This window comes from Camelus bactrianus, chromosome 23, assembly GCF_048773025.1.
Source record: "Camelus bactrianus isolate YW-2024 breed Bactrian camel chromosome 23, ASM4877302v1, whole genome shotgun sequence".
Lineage (NCBI taxonomy): Eukaryota > Metazoa > Chordata > Mammalia > Artiodactyla > Camelidae > Camelus > Camelus bactrianus.
Window position 1 is genome coordinate 37,926,001 of NC_133561.1, and position 24,112 is coordinate 37,950,112.

The window sequence follows — 24,112 nt, forward strand, 5'->3', positions numbered from 1 at the left end:
CTCGATAAAAATTTCATTAATTCATTAAAAATTACTTATTGATTCCTTACTATAATTGCATCCTACTTTTCTAGATACAGTGATGAAACATTATACAGTTTACATTCTATTAAGGAATTGTTATTAATAGCATGAACATGCAATTTATTCTTCAAGAATAATTATCCTAAATCATTTGAAAAAATAAATTTTGCATCAGATTTATGAAATTTTTTACATTCCAAACAGATAGGACCTAATGCTAAATTACCAACTTCATGATGGATACAGCAATTATTTAATACTTGATCTGCCTGCATTTTTCCACCAAAGCTTCTTCATAGCATTAGTCATCTCAGAATTTCTTGGACTGTAGATTAATGGGTTCAGCATAGGGGTGATGACTGTATAAAACACTCTTAATGATTTGTCAAGGGGGAAGGTCTTAGCAGGTCTTGCATACATGAAAATGCAGGGGACAAAGAAGCAGACAACCACAGTGATGTGGGAAACACAGGTCTGGAGGGCTTTCTGTCTCCCGTCCTGACTCAGGTTCTTTAGAGAGTGCAAGATGACTCCATAGGAGATGAGTAAGAGCAGAAACACAGTAGTGCAGATCAGTCCTCCATTGGCCACCACTAAGATGCCAATGACATAGGTGTCACTGCTGACCAGTTTCAATAAGGGGTACATATCACATGAAAAGTGATCAATGACATTGGGGCCACAGAATGGGAGCCCATAAATAGTGCCAAGTTGAATGACTGAGTGCAGAAATCCTCCAACCCAGGACACCAGCAGCAGCACAACACACACCCTTTGCCTCATGATAACCAAATAATGCAGGGGCTTACAGATGGCCACATAGCAATCATAGGCCATCACCAACAGAAAGAAGACCTCTGATCCACTGAAAATATGCTCTATAAATGGATAAGTCCTGCAAGATTCAAAGGGTATGGCATTTTCCTCAAAGAACAAGTCTGAAAGCAATCGGGGAAATAGAAGAGGAATAAGCCATGTCCACAAATGATAAGCTAGCAAGAAAAAAGTACATCGGTGTGTTCAGGGTCTTACTGACACTTATAGTCATGACAATGAGCATGTTGCCCAACAAGGTCAAAATGTAGAAGAGCAAGAACATAACAAAAAGGACTTTCTGCTCCTTTGGATTCTGTGTGAGGCCAAGGAGGATGAAATAAGTTACATTGTTCCTTGGTTCCATCTAGTCTGTATAGGTGCTGAGGTCACATTATTAGAAGCAATTTACCTACAAAACATGTGGAAAACCTTTAAATGCATTATACAATTAATCTATTTTACCCATTCAATTAAAACTACATGTATGGAGTATCTATTCATGTCCAATGTGTCATAGACATTGTAATTACCAAGTTCAATGAGGCAACATTTGCAATCCTCAGTGATGTAATATATGACAAGGGATCAGACACTTCCAGACTCATGTAATAAGTGTCACTGTAAGGATATTCACACACAGCTAAGGGTCATGGAGTGGGAATGTGTCAGTCAAACTAGAATCAGAGAAGGCTTCCCAGAGGAGGCAATGTTTATCTGAGTTTTAAAGAAATAGCGAAAGAACAAGAAAAGAGGGGAAGAGGATTTCATGAACAGGTCCATAATTTATAAAGTCACAAAGTGTAATATTGAGACCCACTTAAACTAATTTACATATACAGGGCGAGGAACTCAAACTATGAACAGAAGTTCACTGTCCTAGATTGGCTCAGAACTCACTGAGGCCTATCTCATGTGGCCTTTAGTTGGCTATTTCTCCTTTTCCTGAACAATAAATGCTGAAGCAGTCAAATTTGGGTCTCCAGCCTTTACTTTTACACTAGCTTTCCAATTTTTACATGTGGTGTCTCCGATTTTGGACATGCACAGTTGGATATCAATTTAGTAAATATAACACAAAATATAAAATTTTCCACAACACTAAAGGTGTTCCCCATTTCATGAAATGGTACCACGTTCAATGTAATTGCTCAGACAGAAAATCTCACAGTATTATTCACTCACTTATTGCTCTCATATGACAAATTGATAACTTAAAAAAAATGCTACTGTCTTTACTTGGAAAGTGTATCACAAATTTGATTATTCCCTTTCCCCCATTTCCTTCTTGGCTCACTGCAATAGCCTCCTGCCAAGTCGCTCCACTTTTATCTGGACTTCAATAATTTGTTCTCCTAAAGAAGCCCAAATGATTTTCTTTAAATCTTGTTCTGATTATATCACTCAAGTGCTCAAAACTCCCACAGTGGATTGAAATCTTTCACTTACATTTTAATATATCACATTTAATATTCACATTAATGAGAAGAGTAATTCCCATTTTTATTTGAAGAAGTAAGTCTCAGAACATCTCATTAATTTCCCCAATGTCACACATTGTTCAGTGATTAAACTAGAATTGGATTCTAAGTTTGATTTATTTCAAAAATATTTAATTTTTACATGATAAAGACAGTGATATAATGGTGAGCCTGGTGGCCAATACTTACTGGTAGTCTTACCTTGTGGAGGCTTGTTCACAGTCTGGAGGATGACTTAAGTTACTCTCAAAGACTTGGAATTCCTCTTTCATTCAATACGGCCACAGAGGGGAGATAATTAGAGAGCTGTATATATTTTCCTTCATTCAGCTGTCTGTTCATTTCCTATATAGTCTCCTCTGGTTATTCAGAAACTACTATTATTTGAACTGTAGATAATTTTAAAGAAATTCCACAGTGTGCATAAAGAAACAAATATTCACCATGTTGGGATAATTTATTAAAAAGACAAGTAAATTCATGTTTACATAAGAAGATAGCAACTAGCCATTTCCCAGGGAAATTTATGTCGAGGAACTTCTTTCTCTACTAAATTCAAAATAGAAAAACACCATTCAGTTGTTTAGTCCTACTCATTCGATCATGTCAGTGTGGCCAGATTAGTCAGTTTGAGATTTCTAGACATTGTGGGGCTGCTTTTATTTTTTTTTTTTGCATTGCTTTAAGTCTAACCAAGGTCATCCTGAAATATATATATCAGTTATTAAAAGGATGTCACCTCTTTTCCCCCTTGGGGTCAAATCACTGGACATTTTCTCCCATGTAGCTGCATTTATCATTGTCTTAGAACTGGAATGTGTCCAGGACTGATTCTTGCTTAATTAAATTCACTGGGATTTCCCACTACATTTCAAAAGTACATCTGTGTGTAAAGATACTGCTAAACCACATCACACAATTAGGATCAAAAAGATGGAAAATGAAGAAAATAATCCACTAGAGAATCATGTTGAGACTAATGCAAGTAAAAACAAAATATCAGCCCAATCATTTTGATTCAATGAAGATTAATTTATCATATATTTTCACACTAGCCACAGCAAGTTTTTCTTTCTTTTTACTTAGTACTCGATCTATTCTGCCTTATTGTTTGGTTAAATGTATAAAAAATTTAATCATCAAATCAGATATAGTTACTAATTATTTATACAATTTTTTAAATAAAATATTTAGGGTACTTATTTTCATACACAAGCTGTGCTATGGGTGAGAACACAAAATTAATAACACAGGAAAATAAACTTATATAAAAGTTCCTATCTACCTGGATTTTATATTCTTATTCTGTAGCCAGACAATAATGAAATAGAAAATTTAATAATATATTTGTAGTCCAATGCCATTCTTATAAGACAGCAAATTAAGCGTTTTATTTATTTATTTATTTTTTTGGTTTGTTTGTTTTAAATTAAGCATTGTTATAGAGAAAAAAGGAAGAAACTTACTGTGGAAAATGTAATCAGAAAATACCTTTCTTAAAAAGTGATGTTTAAGCTGAGATGAAAAGAACAGGAAGTGACTACCAGTGGAAGCACTCTTACAGACAGTAATATTAAATAAAGATTAAGCAAAATTATCTCATTTCAGAGATGACTGGCTCTACACATAGAAAACACTAAAATTTTAATAGGAATTTTTATTGCAATACTATGTTCCAAAGGAGCAATGAGAGTCTTGTCTTGCTCCTGATCTTAATGTAGACACTTTCAAACTTGAATGTTGAGTGTGATGTGTGGTGTGGTTCTGTCATGTATGACACTAGTTGTGTTGAGGTACTTTCCTTCTATACCCAATTTAATGAGACTTTTTATCATGAAATGATGTTGAATTTTTATATTATCAAGAAACAACATGAAGAGAAAATTAAAAAAACAATTCCATTTGCAACAGTATTAATAAGAATAAAATTCCTGAGTAAATGTAAGCAAGGCGATGAAAGTCTTGAACACTGAAAGATGCAAAATGTTGCTGAAAGACAATAAAGAAGACACATGTAAATAGAAAGACATTTATGGGCTAGAATTTTAATATTGTTAAGATGTCAATGCTACCTAAATTGATTTACAGATTCAGTGCAACCTTTATCAAAATACCGAAAAATTTCTTTGCAGAAAAAGAAAAATCCATCCTAAAATTCATTTTTTTTTTCTATTTTGGTTGCTATAGCTAGGACAACTTATACTATGCTGAATAGAAGTGGTGAGAGTGGGCATCCTTGTCTTGTTCCAGATATTAGTGGGAAGGCTTTCAAATTTTTACCAATGAGTATTATGCTGGCTGTGGGTTTGTCATGAACAGTTTTTATTATGTTGAAATGTGTTCCCTCTCTGCCACTTTAGCAGGATTATTTTTATCATAAATGAGTACTGAATATATCAAAAGCATTTTTCTGCAACTATTGAGAAAATTATTTATTTTTGTCCATTCACCTGTCTATGTGGTCTTCCACACTGATTGATTTGCATATGTTGAGCCATCTTGTGTCCCTGGGATGAATCTAATTTGATCATAGTGTGCAATTTTTTTTATGTGTTGTTGGATTCTGTTTGCTAATATTTAGATGAGAATTTTTGCATCTATATTTATCAAAGAGAGTGGCCTGTAATTTTCATTATTGGCAGTGTCTTTGTCTGGCTTTGATATCAGAGTGATGATGGTGTCATAGATTGGCTTTGGGTGTGTCCCCTCCTTTTCAGCCCTTTGGAAGAGTTTGGAAAGGTTCAGTATAAGTCCTTCTTCCTATGCTTGGTAGATTTCCTCAGTGAAGCCATCTGGTACTGGACTTTTATTTGCAGGGAACTTTTTTACTGGTAATTCTATTTTACTTTTAGTGCTTGTTCTGTTCAAATTATCTATATCTTCTTATTTTACTTCATTTTTTAATTGAAGTACCATCAGTTAAAATGTGTCAATTTCTATGAAAGCTCAAATAAAGACATATATCCACAAATTTGGGGTGAATAATTCATGGCAGCAAAAGACGCTAAAACTTTTCTGACCAACTCACTAAAAATGTTAATCAAACCTACATCAGAGAGTCCTCTGTTTAGAAGAAAAAAAGACAAATTTTACTTAAACTCTATGGAAATGATTACAAATTTTTGAGACGTTTCATAATCAGTTTTTCACAATATATGTCTTAATTCAGAATTGGAAAACAAGATATTAAAACATGCCATTTTCCTCAAAACAAGTAAGTAGAATTATGATATTATAAATATATGTTATGGAAAGTTTTCAAACTTTGAAAAATATGATATGATAAATTGCAAATATTTAGGAATGAAAAGATCTTTCTGAAGAAGTATTTAGAGGAGTAATTGGGGGAATCTATCCTTAGTAGGTATAAATGCATATTAAAAATCCTTGACCACTGAAGTATGTTAGTGGTAATATTTTGAAATGGAGCCTTTGGGAAATGATTAGATAATGGGAGCATACCCCTAGTGAGTGAAAGTAATATCCTTATAAAAAGGCAATGTTGATAAAGATTTAGAAACTTTGGACCCTTGTACACTCTTGGTTGGAATATAAATTGATGCAACCAATATGGAAAATAATATAGGCATTGAACTAGGAAAATTCTTTCTAAGCAAGACAATATCCAAAGAAAATATGGACAGATTTAAAATTTAATTTAATTATGTAAATGCGATATTACTTCTACTTGTTCAAAAACATTCTGCACAGTATAAATATATCAAAAACAAATCGCAAGCTGGAAAAACAATAACTCCACATATATGGTAAGTGGGATAAATTCCTTAGTGTTTAATTAAATCATAAAATCAGTATGGGAAATATTAGCAATCTAATAAAACAAATGAAATTCATTAATAAGTAATTGATGAAAAAGAAATACATATCACCTTAAACACATCAATATATGTCCAAATTCTAATTATATTTATTTATTTATAATTAAAGTATACAAGTGAAATACAGTTTCTTTAATGAGATTGTAAAATACCACAAAGTTTACCAAGCACTAGTTCTTGAGAATGTTATCAAACGTGTATTTTCCAGAATGAAAGAAACAGTGAGTTTAGTACAAACTTGTGGATGGCATTTCGACAAGAACGGTGAACAACATTATAAATACATAAACCAGTTGACTCAAAAATTTCCCTTCCAGGACTCATACTTCAAAAATTTCAAAAACACTGCATAGCAGAATTATTTACCCTAGAAAAAGACAGGAAAAACCTGAAGAGGACTGGACATTTAAATTTGAGTGTATCTTTATAAGGAAATTTAAGAGTATCAGTTGTATCTATATAGACTGGTACATAAAGATCTTCAGGAGCCTCAGTAGTAAAATGCAACATTTGTACACAGAGACATAAACACATTCATGTATGAAAAAAGTATGCTTGTATTTGCAAGGATTACTACTTGAAGAATCTCAGGAACAGAATAGTGACAGCAACAGGGAGAAATGGGAGACAATACTATGGGATGGAGATGAGTTCTGTTCCACAGTATTTCATTGTTCTTGGGTTCTATTTCTAACATTTATTATTATCCATCATAGTTTCAGGTTTTATTTTAAAAATTAAAATATTATACTAAAATGTTCATATATAAAGCAACCGAAATTGAAAGCTCTATATAGCATTAAATAATTTAACTAGTACAATAAAAAAAGAAGAAGAAATGTACAAATCTGATGTAAAATAAAACTAAAGATCAAGAAGTTATAAATGTAAATGTAGGAATTAATTTAAAATTAGTATAACTATAAAAATTCCATTAGTTGATTAATTATATATTATTATTTATATATTCCTTACTGTAAATGCATCCCACCTTTCTAGGTACAGTGAGACATTAAGCAGTTTATATTGTAAAAGGAAAATTGTCATTGATAGCATGAAAATATAGTTCATTTTTAATATAATTATTGTAACTTCTTTAGAGAAAAATAAATTTGTATCTGATTTATGAAGACTTTTACATTCAGGAAGATTGGTCCTAAGGTTAAGTGAGTTTTCTCATGAATGATAATGAGCTTATTTCATACATAATCTGCTTTTTTTTCTCCAGAGGTTCTTCATAGCATTAGTCATCTCAGAATTTCTTAGACTGTAGATTAATGGGTTCAGCATAGGGGTGATGACTGTATACAAAACAGTCAAAGATTTGTCAAGGGGGAAGGTCTTAGCAGGTCTTGCATACATGAAAATACAGGGGACAAAGAAGCAGACAACTACAGTGATGTGGGAAACACAGGTCTGGAGGGCTTTCCGTCTCCCGTCCTGACTCAGGTTCTTTAGAGAGTGCAAGATGACTCCATAGGAGATGAGTAAGAGCAGAAACACAGTAGTGCAGATCAGTCCTCCATTGGCCACCACTAAGATGCCAATGACATAGGTGTCACTGCTGACCAGTTTCAATAAGGGGTACATATCACATGAAAAGTGATCAATGACATTGGGGCCACAGAATGGGAGCCCATAAATAGTGCCAAGTTGAATGACTGAGTGCAGAAATCCTCCAACCCAGGACACCAGCAGCAGCACAACACACACCCTTTGCCTCATGATAACCAAATAATGCAGGGGCTTACAGATGGCCACATAGCGATCATAGGCCATCACCAAGAGAAGGAAGACCTCTGATCCACCAAAAATATGCTCTATAAACAGATAAGTCATGCAAGATTCAAAGGATATGGTATTTTCCTCAAAGAACAAGTCTGAAAGAAATCTGGGGGAAATAGAAGAGGAATAAGCCATGTCCACAAATGATAAGCTAGCAAGAAAAAAGTACATCGGTGTGTTCAGGGTTTTGCTTACTGTTATTGTCACAAAAATGAGCAGGTTTCCCAACAATGTCAAAATGTAGAAGAGCAAGAATATAACAAAAAGGACCTACTGCTCCTTTGGATTCTGTGTGAGTCCCAAGAGGATGAAATAAGTTAAATTGTTCCTTGGTTCCATCTAGTCTGTACAGGTGCTGAGGTCACATTATTAGAAACAATTTACCTACAAAACAAGTGGAAAATATTTAAATGCATTGTAAGTTTAATCTCTTTTACCCATTCAATTAAAAGAATGTGTATAGAATATCTATTCATGTCCAATGTGTCATAGACATTGTAATTACCAAGTTCAATAAGGCATCATTCCCTACCCTCATAGATATAATATATGACAGGTGTTATGATGAATGAAATATGACAGATCTATCTAATAAGTGCCACTATAAAGGTATTCACACACAGCTGAGTCACAGAGTAGGAATGTATCAGTGAAACTAAAATCAGAGAAGGCTTCCCAGAGGAAGCAATATTTTAGCTGAGTTTTAAGGGAAAAGTAAATGAATGAGATGGGAAGAGGATTTCATAAACAGGTCCATAATTTATAAAGTCACAAAAGTATAATATTGAGACTGCTTAAACTAATTTACATACACAATGTGAGGAAGTCAGAGTATAAACAGAAGTTCACTGTCCTAGGTTGTCTCAGAACTCACTGAGACTTCTTCCATGTGGCCTTTAGTTAGATATTTCTCCTTTTCCTGAACATTAAATGCTGAAGCAGTTAAATTTGAGTCTCCAGCCTTTACTTCTACACTTGTTTTCCAATTTTTGTATGCAGTGTCTCCAATTTTGGACATCCACAATTGGATATCAATTTAGTAAATATAACACAAAATTTTAAATTTTCACAATATGAAATGTATTCTCCATTTCATGAAATGGTACCAGCTTCAATCTAATTGCTCAGACAGAAAATCTCAGTGATATTTTTCCCTTATTGCTCTCATATGACTTATTGATCCTTTTTTTTAATGTTGTTGTCTTTACTTGAAAAGTATATAACAAATTTGATTATTCCCTTTCCCCCATTTCCTTCTTGGCTCACTGCAGTAGCCTCCTGCCAAGTCACTCCAGTTTTATCTGGACTTTGATAATTTGTTCTCCTGAAGAAGCCCAAATGATTTTCTTTAAATCTTGTTCTGATTATATCACTCAAGTGCTCAAAACTCCCACAGTGGATTGCAAATCATTCACTCACATTTTAATATATCATATTTAATGTTTACATTAACAAGAACAGTAATTCCCATTTTTATTTGAAGAATTAAGGAAGGCTCAGAACATCTCATTAATTTCCCCAAGGTCACACATTGTTCAGTGATTAAACTAGAATTGGAATCTAAGTTTGATTTATTTCAAAAAGATTTAATTTTTATATGATAAAGAAGTGATATAATAGTCTTTCCTTGTGGAGTCTTGTTCAGTCTGGAGGATGACTTAAGTACTCACAAAAAGCTGGAATTCCTCTTTCATTCAATATGGCCTCAGAGGGGAGATAATTAGAGAGCTGTATTATTAGGATATATTTTCCTTCATTCAGCTGTCTGTTCATTTCCTAAATGGTCTCCTCTGGTTATTCAGAAACTACTTTTATTTGCACTATAGATAATTTTAAAGAAATTCCACAGCATGCACAAAGAAACAAATATTCATCATGTTGGGATAATTTATTAAAAAAAAAGAGTAAATTCATGTTCACATAGGAAGATAGCAACTAGCCATTTCCCAGGGAAATGTATCTCAAGTAACTTCTTTCTCTACTAAATTCAAAACAGAATTATACCATTCAGTTGTTTAGTCCTCATTTGATCATTTCAGTGTGGCCAGAATAGTCAGCTTGAGATTTTTAGACATTGTGGGGCTGTTTTTATTTTATTTTATTTTATGCACTGCTTTAAGTATAACCAAGGTCATCCTGAATAATATATATTGGTTCTTAAAAGGATGTCACCTCTTTTCCTTAGTGGGGTCAGATCATTGGACATTTTCTCCCTTGTAGCCACATTTATCATTGTCTTAGAACTGGAATGTGTCCAAGACTGATTCTTGCTTAATTAAATTCACTGGGATTTCCCACTACATTTCAAAAGTACATCTGTGTGTAAAGATACTGCTAAACCACATCACACAATTAGGATAAAAAAGATGGAAAATGAAGAAAATAATCAGCTTGAGAATCATGTTGACACTGTTGGTAATAAAAACATAGTATCAGCACAAACAGTTTGATTCAATGAAGATTAATTTATTATATATTTTGCCACTTGCCATAGCAAGTTTTTCTTTCTTTTTATTTAGTACTCAATCTATTCTGCCTTGATGTTTGCTCAAATATATAAAAATTCTATCACCAAATCAAATATAATTACTAATTATTTATACAATTATGAATTGTTTTTTATATAAAATTTAGGGTACTCATTTTTAATATACAAACTGTGCTATGGGTGGAATTAATAAGCAATGTATAGCACAGGGAAATATAGCCATATAAAAGTTCCTATCTGCATGGATTTTATATTATTATAATACAGTCAGACAATAAAGAGAAAATTTAGTAAAACAGTTGTAGTCCACTGCCATTCTTTTAAGACAGCAAATTAAACATTGTTATAGAGAAGAGAGGAAGGAACTTACTGTGGAAAATGTAATCGGAAAATGTAATCAGAAATGCCTTTCTTAAAAAGTGATGTTTAAGCTGAGCACAAAAGGACAGGATGTGACTACCAGTGGAAGCACTCTTACAGATAGTAATATTAAATAAAGATTAAGCAAAATTATCTCATTTCAGAGATGACCTGGTCTACATATAGAAAACAAAAAAATTAAAAGGAATTTTTATTACAGTACTATGTTGCAAAGGAGTGATGAGAGTCTAGTTTTGCTCCTGATTTTAATGTAAAAGCATTTGAACTTTAATGTTTAGTATGATGTGTGGATGTGTGTTGTGGTTCTCTCATGTTTGACACTAATTACATGAGGTACTTTCTTTCTATACCCAATTTAATGAAGTTTTTCATCAAGAAAGGATGTTGAATTTTTATACTATCAAAGAACAACACAAAGAGGAAATTAAGAAAATAATTCCATTTGCAAAAGCATCAAGAAGAATAAAATACTTGAGTAAATGTAAGCAAGGTGATGAAAGTCTTGAACACTGAAAGCTGCAGATGTTACTGAAAGTCATTAGAGAAGACACATGTAAATGGAAAGACATTTATGAGCTACATTTTTAATATAGTTAAGATGGCAATGATACCTCAATTGATTTACAGATTCAGTGCAACCTTTTTCAAAACACCCAAAAATTTCTTTGCAGAAAAAGAAAAATCCATCCTAAATTCATTTTTTTTCCTAGTCTGGTTGCTATAGCTAGGGCATCTAATACTATGCTGAATAGAAGTGGTGAGAGTGGGCATCCTTGTCTTGTTCCAGATTTTAGTGGGAAGGATTTCAACTTTTCACTATTGAGTATTATGCTGGTGGTGGGCTTGTCATAAATAGTTTTTATTATGTTAAGACGTGTTCTCTCTCTACCACTTTAGTAGGAGTTTGTATCATAAATGGGTATTGAATTTATCAAGTGCATTTTTCTGCATCTATTGAGATAATCATGTAATTTTTGTCCATTCATCTGTTAATGTGGTGAATCACACTGATTGATTTGCATATGTTGAGCCATCTTTGTCTCTGGGATGAATCTAACTTGATCATAGTGTACAGTCTTTTTTATGTGTTGTTGGATTCTGTTTGCTAATATTTTGGTGAGAATTTTTGCATCTAAATTTATCAAAGATAGTGGCCTATAATTTTCTTTTTTGGCAGTGTCTTTGTCTGGCTTTGATATCAGAGTGATGATGGCTTCATAGATTGACTTTGGGATTGTCCCTCCCTTTCAAGCCTTTTGGAAGAGTTTGGAAAGGTTCAGTATAAGTTCTTCTTCCTATGCTTGGTAGATTTCCTCAGTGAAGCCATCTGGTCCTGGACTTTTATTTGCAGGGAACTTTTTTATTTTTAATTCTATATCACTTCTACTGGTTGGTCTGTTCACATTATCTATTTTTACATTTGTTTATTTTATTTTTTATTTGAAGTACCATTAGTTACAATGTGTCAGTTTCTATGAGTGTTCAAATAAAGACATATTATCTGTGACTTTTGGGACTGTGCTATAACTCGGAATGTCAGCAAAAGACACTAAACTTTTCTTGAAATCACTAAAAATGTTAACCAAATCTACATCAGAGGGTCCTCTGTTTAAATAAAAAAAAAAGGCAAATTTTACTTACACTCTATGGAAATGATTACAAATTTTTTGAGACATCAATCAATTCTTCACAATATATGTCTGAATGCAGAATGAGAAAATGAGATATTAAAATATCATTTTCCTCTAAACAAAAATGTAGAGTTATGACATTCTAAATATATTTATGGGAAGTTTTCAAACTTTGAAAAATAACCGAAAAATTTATCATAAAATGCAAAAATTTAGAAATGGTAAGAACCTTCTGAAGAAGTATTTAGGGGAGTAATATCCTTAATAGGTATAAATGCACATTAAAATTCCTTGACCGCTGAAGTATGTTAGTGGTGATATTTCAAATGGAGCCTTTGGGAAATGATTAGATAATGGGAGCAGAGCCCTAATGAGTGAAAGTAATATCCTTATAAAAAAGCAATGTTGGTAAAGATTTAGAAACTTTGGACCCTTGTACACTCTTGGTTGGAATATAAATTAATGCAACAACTATGGAAAATAGTATAGTCATTGAAATAGGAAAATTCTTTCTAAGCAAGACAAAATCCAAAGAAAATATTGAAAGATTTAATTATGTAAATGCAAAATTATTTCTACTTGTTCAAAAACATTCTGCACAGTATAAATATATCAAAAACTAATCACAAGCTGGAAAGACAATAACATATATGGTAAATGGGATAAATTCCTTAGTGTTTAATTAAATCATAAAATCAGTATGGGAAATATTAGCAATCTAATAAAACAAATGAAATTCATTAATAAGTAATTGATGAAAAAGAAATACATATCACCTTAAACACATCAATATATGTCCAAATTCTAATTATATTTATTTATTTATAATTAAAGTATACAAGTGAAACACAGTTTCTTTAATGAGATTGTCAAATACCACAAAGTTTACCAAGCACTGGTTTCTGAGAATCTCATCAAATGTGGAATTTCCAGAATGAAAGGAATAGTGAGTTTAGTACAGGATTGTGGATGGCATTTTGACAATAACTATGAACACCAACATTATAAATACATAAACCAGTTGACTCAAAAATTTCCCTTCCAGGACTCATACTTCAAAAATTTCAAAAACACTGCATTGTACAATTATTTATCCTAGAAAAAGATGGGAAAAACCTGAAGAGGACTGGGCATTTAAATTTGAGTGTATCTTTATAAGGAAGTTAAATAGTATGACAGAAGTTAAATAGTATGAGTTAGATCTATATAAGACCGGTCACAAAGATCTTCAGGAGCAGTAGTAGTAAAATGCAAAATTTATACACAAGGACATAAACACGCTCATGTAAGAAAGTATGCTTATATTTGCAAGATTACTACTTGAAAACTCTCTAGAACAGAGTAGTGACTGCAACTGGGAGAACTAGGAGACAACGCCACGGGATGGAGAAGAGTTCTGTTCTACAGTATTTCAGTTTGCATGGGTTCGACTTCTAATATTTATTATTATCCATCATACTTCCAAGTTTATTTGAAAAATTAAAATACTATACTAAAAATTTCAAATGTAAAGCAAATGAAATTGAACAAATAGTCTATATAGCATGAAGTATTTTAAATAGAACAATAAAAAATGAAGATAAAAGGTAAGACTCTGATGTAAAATAAAACTAACTGTGAAAAAGTTACAAAGTAAATAAGGAATTAATTTAAAATTAGTGTAACTATAAACATTCCATTAATTAATTAATTACATATTGATTATAGATTCCCTATTGTAAATGCACCCCACCTTTCTAGGTTTTGTGATAAACCAGACATTATACAGTTTATATTCTAGCAGGAAAATTGTCATTGATCGCATGAACATACAGTTCATGTTTTAATATAATTTTTGCAATTCCTTTAGAGAAAAGGAAATTTCCACCAGATTTATAAAGACTTTTACATTCAGGAAGATTGGTCCTAAGGTTAAATGAGTTTCATCATGATTGACAAAGAACTTACTTAATACTATATCTGCTTTTTTTTCTCCAGAGTTTCTTCATAGCATTAGTCATCTCAGAATTTCTTAGACTGTAGATTAATGGATTCAGCATGGGGGTTATGATTGTATAAAACAGTCAATGATTTGTCAAGGGGGAAGGTCTTAGCAGGTCTTACATATATGAAAATACATGGAACAAAGTAAAAGACAATTACAGTGATGTGGGAACCACAGGTCTGGAGGGCTTTCCGTCTCCCTTCCTGACTCAGGTTCTTTAGAGAGTGCAAGATGACTCCATAGGAGATGAGTAAGAGCAGAAACACAGTAGTGCAGATCAGTCCTCCATTGGCCACCACTAAGATGCCAATGACATAGGTGTCACTGCAGAACAGTTTCAATAAGGGGTACATATCACATGAAAAGTGATCAATGACATTGGGGCCACAGAATGGGATCCCATAAATAGTGCCAAGTTGAATGACTGAGTGCAGAAATCCTCCAACCCAGGACACCACCAGCAGCACAACACACACCCTTTGCCTCATGATAACCAAATAATGCAGGGGCTTACAGATGACCACATAGTGGACATAGGCCATCACCAAGAGATGGAAGACCTCTGATCCACCAAAAATATGCTCTATAAACAGAAAAGCCATGCAAGATTCAAAGGATATGGTATTTTCCTCAAAGAACAAGTCTGAAAGCAATCTTGGGGAAACAGAAGAGGAATAAGCCATGTCCATAAATGATAAGCTAGCAAGAAAAAAGTACATTGGTGAGTTCAAGGTCTTATTGATAGTTATAGCCACAACAGTTAGAAGGTTGCCCCCCATGGTCAAAATGTAGAAGAGCAAAAACATAACAAAAAGGACTTTCTGCTCCTTTGGATCCTGTATGAGGCCCAAGAGGATGAAATAAGTTACATTGCTCCTAGGTTGCATCTAGTCTGTACAGGAGCTGAGTTCACATATTAGAAGCAGTTTACCTATAAAACAAGGGGGAAATTTATTAAATGCTTTTTAAACTTTGTCTTTTATTTATCCATTCAATTAAAAGTATGTGTGTAGAGAATGTATTTGGGTCCAATGCATCACTCACATTATGATTACCAAGTTGAATAGTAGTAGGTCCCTACACTCAGTGGTATGACAAATAATGAGAGATCAGAAAATTCCAGACCCATGTAGTAAGTGTCACTATAAGGATACTCACACACAGCTAAGGGTCACAGTGTAGGACTATATCAGTCAAACTGGAATCAAAGAAGTCTTCCTAGAGGAAGTAATACTTCAATTGAGTTTTAAAGGAAAAGTAAAAGAATGACAAAAGATGGGAAAGTAATTGCATGAAACAGTACAACATTTATAATTGTAAAGATATGGGGTTGGGTATAACTGAAGTGGTAGAGCACATGATTTAGAATGCATAAGGTCCTGGGTTTAATACCCAGTTCCACCTTTAAAAATAAATTAAAAAAAATAAATAGACCTAATTACCACCCCCAATAACAACAAAGAATAATCACAAAGATATAATATTGAGACCCATTTAAACTAATTTATATATTCAATGTGAGTAGATCAAAGTATCAGTAGAAGGTCACTGTCCTGGATTCTCTCAGAACTCACTGAGACTTCTTTCTTGGGGTCTTTGGTTGGATATTTCTCCCTTTCTTGAACAAAAAAAATGTTAAAGCAGTCAAATTTGTGTCTCTAGTCCCTCTCTCTACCCAAGTTTTAACATTTCTATAAGAAACACCTCTATTTTGACATTTAAAGTTGGATATCAACTTACTAAATACAACATAAATTTTAAATTTTCCACAATTAAAAAGTTGTTTCACATTTCATTAAATGACACCACCTTCAATGTATTTGCTCAGACAAAAATCTTAAAGGATTCTTCACTCTCTTTTTGCTCTCGTATTATTCATTGATAACTTTATCAAATTATGTGATCTCTATTTTCAAACTATATCATAAATTTGTCCATTCCTTACCCCTCATTTCCTTCTTGGTCCACTGCAGTAGCCTCCTGTCATGTCTGTCCACTTCAATTCTGTCCTCCAACAGTTTTTCTCCTGAATCAGCTCAAATTATACTCTTCAAATCTTGTTCTGATTATATCAATCAACTGCTCAAAACTCTCACAGTTGATCCCAATCACGCTCTCGCAATTTAATGCATCACAATTAGTATTTACAGGAACAAGTACTGTAATCACCATTTTACAGTTTATATAATGAGGGTCATACTATCTCATTAATTTTTCCAAATGCACACATTTTTAAGTGATAAAACTAGAATTAGTACCTACATTTGATTTATTGCAAAATGATTTATGTCTTACATAATAAAGAAAGTCACACAATTGTGACTCCTGTTTCCCACTATTTACTGTTAGTCTTACTTGTGGAAGCTTGTTTACAATCTGAAGGAAGACGTTTTAAATCACCCATAAATCCTGGAATTCTTCTTTCATCCAATATGACAAAGGAGGTGTGAAAGGCTGTACTATTACTTGAGGATAGGTTTGATTTCATTCAGCTGTCTGTTCATTTCCTCCATGGATTCTTCTGGTTATTCATAAGAATGTTTTTATTTGCACTATAGAGTGTTTTAAAAAAAATTCCACAGAGCACACAAAGACAACAGTTTACCACGTTAGAATAATTTATCAAATAGACAAGTGAATCCTGTGTTTATATATAAAGATAGCAAGTGCCATTTTCCAGGGAAAGTTGTCTTCAGTTACCTCTTTTCCCATTAACTCCAAGATAGAAAAATAACATTCAATTGTTTAGCCCTTCTCACTCTCCCATGTTGGTACAGCCAGACTACTTGACTGGAGATTTTGAGAGACTTCCTTGTGTTGCTATTGTTGTTGCCTTTTAATGCATTGTTTTAAGTCTAACAAAGAACCTCCTAAAATTTTTATATCAGTTCTTAAAAGGATATAATCTATCTTCCCAAAAGAGGTAAAGAACAATGGACATTTTATCTCTGTTAGTTATATCCATCATTAAGTCTTAGATCAGAATGTGTCCAAGATTGATTCTTGCTTAATTAAATTCACTGGGACTTTCTATTAAACTTTAAAATTACATCTGTTATATAAAGATCCTAGTAAACCACATCGCAGAATTAAGGTAAAAAAGATGTAACCTGGAGAGAAAAAAACCAGCTTTATAGTCATTTTCTGAATATTGCTAGACAAGAATAAATATCAGTCCAATCATTTTGCTTCAGTGAATATTAATTTATCATGTATATTCCCACTTGCCACAACAAGCTTTTCTTTCTTTTTTATTTAGTACTCAATTTATTCTGCCTTGACATTTGGCAGAATAAAAATTTATCAATTCAAGTACAATAACTAATTATTTATCCAATTATTAATTGTATCTTTTTTTAATATTTAGGGTACCAATGTCAGTACAAAACTGTGCCGTGAGTGAGGACAAAACAATGAATGAAATGGAAAAAGTTTCATATAAAAGATTCTTCCCTCATGGATCTTATATTCTTGTAATAGAGTTAGCCAATAAAGAAGGAGGCAATTTAATAAAGCAGTTGTAGTCTTATGCACTACTTCTAAGGCAAGAAATAAGGTACTGTAGCTGAAATAAGGGGGGGAATTCTACTACGGATAATGTAATCATAGAAGTCCCTTCCTGAAAGGTGATGTTTAAGCTGAGATTCAAAAGATAGGAAATGGCTACCACTGTTACAGACAGTAAAAATAAATTAAGTAATATTGCCTCCCATCAACAGGGTCCATGTCTAGAATAATGTAAAAATTTAACAGGAAGGATGGATGGCAAAGCAATCTGGAGGGGTGGTATGTGGATGGATCACTAGGAACTGACCAAATGCAAAAAGGTCTGTTCATCATATAAAGTTTCTATCAGAGAAAATCTCAGAAATCTGGTTGACAACATGACCTGTCTTGTGGACATCAGTCAGCCTCTTCAGCCACTTTGGTGGTCACCATAACAGAGATGAGTGATCTACACAGTCTGAGTGAGCAACAGGATCTACATGTCACCAGTCATGGTCTGGCTACTGTCACGGCTGAACGTCCAAAATTCCATTAATAAATTGCATCAATGACTCCCCCATAGGGCAAAATACTCTAGGGCAATCAGTCAAAAACCTTACTCTATTAAAACTCCTCAACCTGGAAGAGACAGATTCTTATCATCATATATTTTGAATGTGTATCTGTGTGTGTGTGTGTGTGTGTGTGTGTGTATCCCTTCTATCTCCAGTACTTCAGCTTGCTTTATTATTCATGGAGCATAATCTGTGATTCATTGCCCTGGTACTCCACTGATTATTATCTCTAACCAGGACACACATTTTGTACTAAATAAAGTAAAACAAATCACTCACCAACATAGAATTCACAGCTGTGACCATATTACTCATCACCTGGAAGCATTAACTGAATGGAATATTGGCATGGATTACTGAAGGCTGAGATTTGGTGCCACCTGGGAGACTGTGCCCCAAAACTTTAGAATACACTCCTAGATGTTTAACATAAAGTATGTGCTCAGTAAACTTTAGTCATCTTATACTTCAGGCCATTAACCAACTCTGAAGCTTCCATAATTTTGAAGTTTGCAGTTATGCTAGTCAATCAATAAATATCCTTAAATCTCAAAACAATTTCGATTGATTTTTCTATTATTTAGAACCAAAAGTATCCTAATAGAAATATCCTTATTTTAAATGTATGTGTGAAACCAGGTTATTTTATAAGTTCTTTTAATCATTTATATTGTAGCTATTTTTGAATCAGTACCACATGATTTTAATTGTAACATTACAATCTGTGTTAACATCTAGAATTGCTCATAATCCTTTCAAAACTTAATTGCAAATTGCATGTCTTTATGTTGCCATACGAAATTTACTATCAAAAGAAGGTCAGGCATAGTTTACTTTTATGTGGAAAGGAGTGAAATATACAATTATCATTTTTTCCTCAAAGATATACTTATTCAAGTATTTTAACTCATTACTGTATCTACTTGCTTTAGACTGGTCGTCATATAAGTTCAAACATTTTCTAAAAATAAATCCACATTTTCTTACTCACATCCCCCATATTTTATGATTTTGATGTGCTGTTTTACATCTTCATGTTTATTCATTTGCATTGTAGCTATCATTGCATTTCCATTTGTGTTTTCTGTTTTCTGTAGATTTTGGGTTTTTTTCTATTTAGAAAAGGCCTTTCAATATTTATTTTAGGATAGGCTTAGTATTGCTGTATTCTTTTAGTTTCTACTTGTCCGAGAAATTCTTTATTTCTCCATCTATTCTAAATGATAATCTTGCTGGGTAAAATATCCTAGGTTGCAGTTTTTCAGTGTGGAGATTCCTCAAAAGACTAGGAATAGACTTACCGTATGATCCAGGAATCCCGCTCCTGGGCTTATATCCAGAAGGACCCCTACTTCAGGATGACACATGCACCCCAATGTTCATAGCAGCCTTATTTACAATAGCCAAGACATGGAAACAGCCTAACTGTCCATCAACAGATGACTGGATAAAGAAGAAGTGGTATATTTATACAATGGAATACTACTCAGCCATAAAAACCAACAACATAATGCCATTTGCAGCAACATGGATGCTCCTGGAGAATGTTATTCTAAGTGAAGTAAGCCAGAAATAGAAAGAAAAATATCATATGAGATAGCTCATGTGTGGAATCTAAAAAACAAAAACAAAACAAAACAAAAAAGCATAAATACAAAACAGAAAAAGACTCATAGACATAGAATCCCTTTCAGGTTTTTTGAGTGTATCTTGTTTCCTTCTGGTCTGCAACTTTTTCATAAAGAAATCTGCCAATAGTCTTACTGGAGTTCCCTTGTAACCAACTCTTTGTTTTTCTCTTGCTGCCTTTAGAATCTTCTCTTTATCTTTAATTTTTATTTTAACTATAATACATTTTGATGTAGGTCTGTTTGGGTTCGTCTTATTTGGAACCCTCTATGTTCCCTGTACTTGGATATCTGTTTCCTTCTGTAGGTTTGGGAAGTTTTCAGTCATAATTTCTCTAAATACATTTTGACCACCTTTTCTCTTACTTCTCCTTCTAGGGCCCCTATGATGCATAGATTGGCAAGCTTTATATTATCCCATAGATCTCTTATATTGCTTTCATTAGTTTTCATTTGATTTTCTCTCTGCTGTTCTGATTGGGTGATTTCCATTATCCTGTCTTCTAAATCACTTATTCATCCTTCTGCATTATTTAGTCTGCTACTGATTGCCTTTAACTTGGCTTTTATTCCAGCAATTGAGTTTTCTGTATTTAATTGGCTCCTCCTTATAGTTCCTATTTCCTTTTTGCAATATTCTGCATTTCTGTTCATAGGCTCTCTCATTTCCTTTGGTGCTTTTATCAACTCTTTTTTGAATTCAGTATCTAGTAGACTGTCAAGGTCTATTATATTGTTTGTTCTTTCAGGGACTTCTCTTGTTCTTTTAATTTGGAGCAGTTCCTCTGTTTCTTCATTTTACTTACATTTCTCTGACTCTGTGAATTTAGGAGTAAGAGTTATCTACTGTGATCTTGAAGGGCTATTTTTATGTGGGAGCATCCCCGTGTTGCATGTGTACACCTAATATTTTTATTGCAAGGGCTGCTTTTAGTATGGATGCCTGCTACATCTTTTCTTTGTGTGTGCTATTATCCCCTTGATAGGGAGTGTAGTTGGTGTCATGGTGACCAGAGTCTGCACTAGATGTTAAGCAGGCTTCCTCTTTGCTCTGTGGTTGTCACAGACCTGTTGGGGGGCCACATCTGTTCCCCAATTTTGGGGGTAGAAGCCCCCAGATGCTTTTCTGAGGTATGGTGTAAAGCAGGTGGGGCTAGAGTGCTTCTTCTAGGGGAGGAGCTGTTGAGTTTTCCTCCACAGGAGCTGTCTACCAGGAAGTGCACTCTGATGTCACTTGTCACCTGTTGTGTGGGTGTACATATGCAAATCCATTCACATCAGTAGTCAAACACTGATCCATACTTTGTCAGATGCAGACCCATGAGGTTGGATACAGATCTAAATGCATGGTGAAATACATACTTATGTATTGTTGGATACAGGCCTATGAATATTTGGATAAGACATACACCCTGTGGCTTTGGGAATTGTACTGTGTTTCATGCCAGCAAGATAGTAAGCCCTTTAGGACAAGTTCACTGAAAATGTGAATCAAATGTAAATAAGAATGTTTAAAAGAAAACCAAAAAGCAGGATTTATGTATACTCCAGAGAGATTATTTTTATTGAGACATCAATCAGTCCTTCATAATACATGTCTTTTTCTGGATGGGAAAACAAGATATTAAACATGGCATTTTCCTCAAAATAAATATTTAGATTAATGACATCCTAAATATATATTTTATGGGAAATTTTCAAACTTGGCAAAATTATCTTAAAGTTTATCAGGAAAAACAAATATTTAGGAATTGTAAGAAGCTTTAGAAAAAATGAGTATGGGAACAAACCCCTACTAGGTATAAATACACATTAAAATTCCTTAATCACTGTAATATGTTACTGGTGGAGGAATATAACAAAGAAGAAAGCAGAGAAGAAAAGAAAGGAGGGGCATGAGGAGGAGAAACAGCCAGAAATTGGATCCTCTAGATGGTGTAAAACCTGACATATTAAATTAAAATTTCCATAGTATTACTAAAATTAATAATTGTATTTGCAGATTATTTTACTTGTTCAGGGAAAAGAGGCTTAGCTATTTTTTCACATCAAAAAAATCTAAAATGTGTTAAAAATTGCATTTAAAATGTTTTTTTAAAAAGATTAAAATTTATAAAATCACTGGAAGGAAATGGAATTTTCCAAAACTGATGTGATAGACAAAATTGAAAAGTAAAAAATATTAAAATATAACATCTTTATATAAAAACACTCATAATTATAACATAAAAACATAACAATATAAATATAAATTTGTAGCAAATATATGTATAGTTAATCAAAATTTATCAGTAAAAATTCTCATCCCAATAATTCAAGAACTCAAGGACACATATAATTGACAAAGTTGAGGGGTGAATTCTATGTCTCATACATTGTGCAAGGAGCAGAGAACACAAATACAATTAAGTAATTTTCCTGACTTCAGGGATCTTATACACCAATGAACAAAGAAAATTAACAAAGATTCTTATCTCATCACTTGAAATAACTATGCAAATTTAAAAATTAACTACATTTCTGTCTTGGCCATTTGGGTTCCTATTACAGAACACCATGGACATGGTGGCTTAAACAGTAAACAATAATCTTTCACAATTCTAGAGCCTCAGAAGTCAGACATTAAGATGCCAGCAGATTCCACTTATGGTGAGGATCCACTTCCTAGTACTCAGACACCATCTGCTGTGCCCTCATATGGCAGATGTGTCAAGAGACGCTGGGATATCTTTTATAAGGGCATGAATCCCACTCATGTGGGATCCATCTTCCTAAATTAATCATAGCTCAAAGGGACCACCTCCAAATTCCACCACATTATAAAGGACTTAACTTAGGAATTTGAAGGGTGATGCAAACTTTCAGTTTACAGCAACAACCAGAAGTAGAGGAATGAATTATATAAATTCTGATCAACTCAAATATTTGATATTATTTGGTCAATATTGCTTTTTTTTTTATAAGAATTTGGTATATTAAATCTTCATGTAATATAAAAAGCAGGACATAAAGTTTCTCATACAGTGTGATTCACCAGTGAAAAGAAATGATTGCTCCAAAGCCTTAGCTCTTGATGAATCCAGGCTAAGCAAGGGAGGCAGAATAGTAAGTTCTTTGACCACATACTTCTGGTATTTGATAATGATAATATTTTGTTTCAAGTCTGATTCAGAAAGAGAGAGAATGTTATGAATGATGTCTTTTACGTAAAACAATATATTCTGAACTCTTTACTACCAAGTAAACTACCTTTCATTAACAAGAGAGATAAGAATGGCATATATTGTCAGCATCTTTCTTAACAATGATGATCAAGATATCACGTGTCAAGTTTTTTAGTTTATGGATTATGGATTATGCTACATTCATACATGAAAGGCAGAGCCTGTGTATTTACAGAAGGCTATGAAACACTTTAAACAAAAAAGCAGTAGGACTATTGAAAAAGAGCAAAGGTGTAAACAGACATCCTAAAGTATCTGGGAAGATAAATGGATCATCTTTATGAAATATAACTCCATACAAATCTGCTTCACTTGAGAAGATAATGTGATTGCCCAATTGGAAAAATTAGTATGATTTGGTTATTTTTCTGTATATATCTTTTGTTCATTCAGATCGTTTTTATATACCTAGTTTCCTTATGATTAATATTACAACTCTGAAACATCATTATTCTTCAACATTAACATAAACATTAGGAATAAAATAATGTATGTAAAGTATCTTGCAGCTACAAAAATTAAGATACAGACTTCAAATATTAATATGGGCTATCTACGGGAAGAATAAACCAAGTTTTTATGTCTTATTTTTATTTAATTTTTCTGAAATCTGTATCAAGTCCCATAATTCTGAAAGATTATATTATTTAGAAGAGAAACATGAGAATATCTTCTACTAACTAAAATAAATTTACAGTCTTAAAATAGCTCAATTCATCATATAGAACATAAATCTACAATCTCAATAATCATTATATACCCCAAAGCTAAAT

The 24,112-nt window shown here is 33.1% G+C and overlaps 1 protein-coding gene and 2 pseudogenes across 1 annotated transcript; all 3 read right to left on the reverse strand.

Annotated features, from left to right (window-relative positions):
• Positions 1-273: 273 nt before the first annotated feature.
• Positions 274-1,204, reverse strand: LOC105061715 (olfactory receptor 4A47-like; annotated as a pseudogene).
• Positions 1,205-7,351: 6,147 nt separating this feature from the next.
• LOC141574817 (olfactory receptor 4A47-like) lies at positions 7,352-8,281 on the reverse strand (annotated as a pseudogene).
• Positions 8,282-14,443: 6,162 nt separating this feature from the next.
• On the reverse strand, positions 14,444-15,313 carry LOC141574856 (olfactory receptor 4A47-like). The gene has a single exon (XM_074352114.1). The coding sequence runs from the start codon at positions 15,311-15,313 to the stop codon at positions 14,444-14,446; it is 870 nt and encodes a 289-aa protein (XP_074208215.1).
• Positions 15,314-24,112: the final 8,799 nt, after the last annotated feature.

Bases quoted from the DNA above. Each gene is read 5' to 3' on its own strand.
- LOC141574856 (XM_074352114.1), bottom strand. From the start codon at position 15,313: ATGCAACCTAGGAGCAATGTAACTTATTTCATCCTCTTGGGCCTCATA.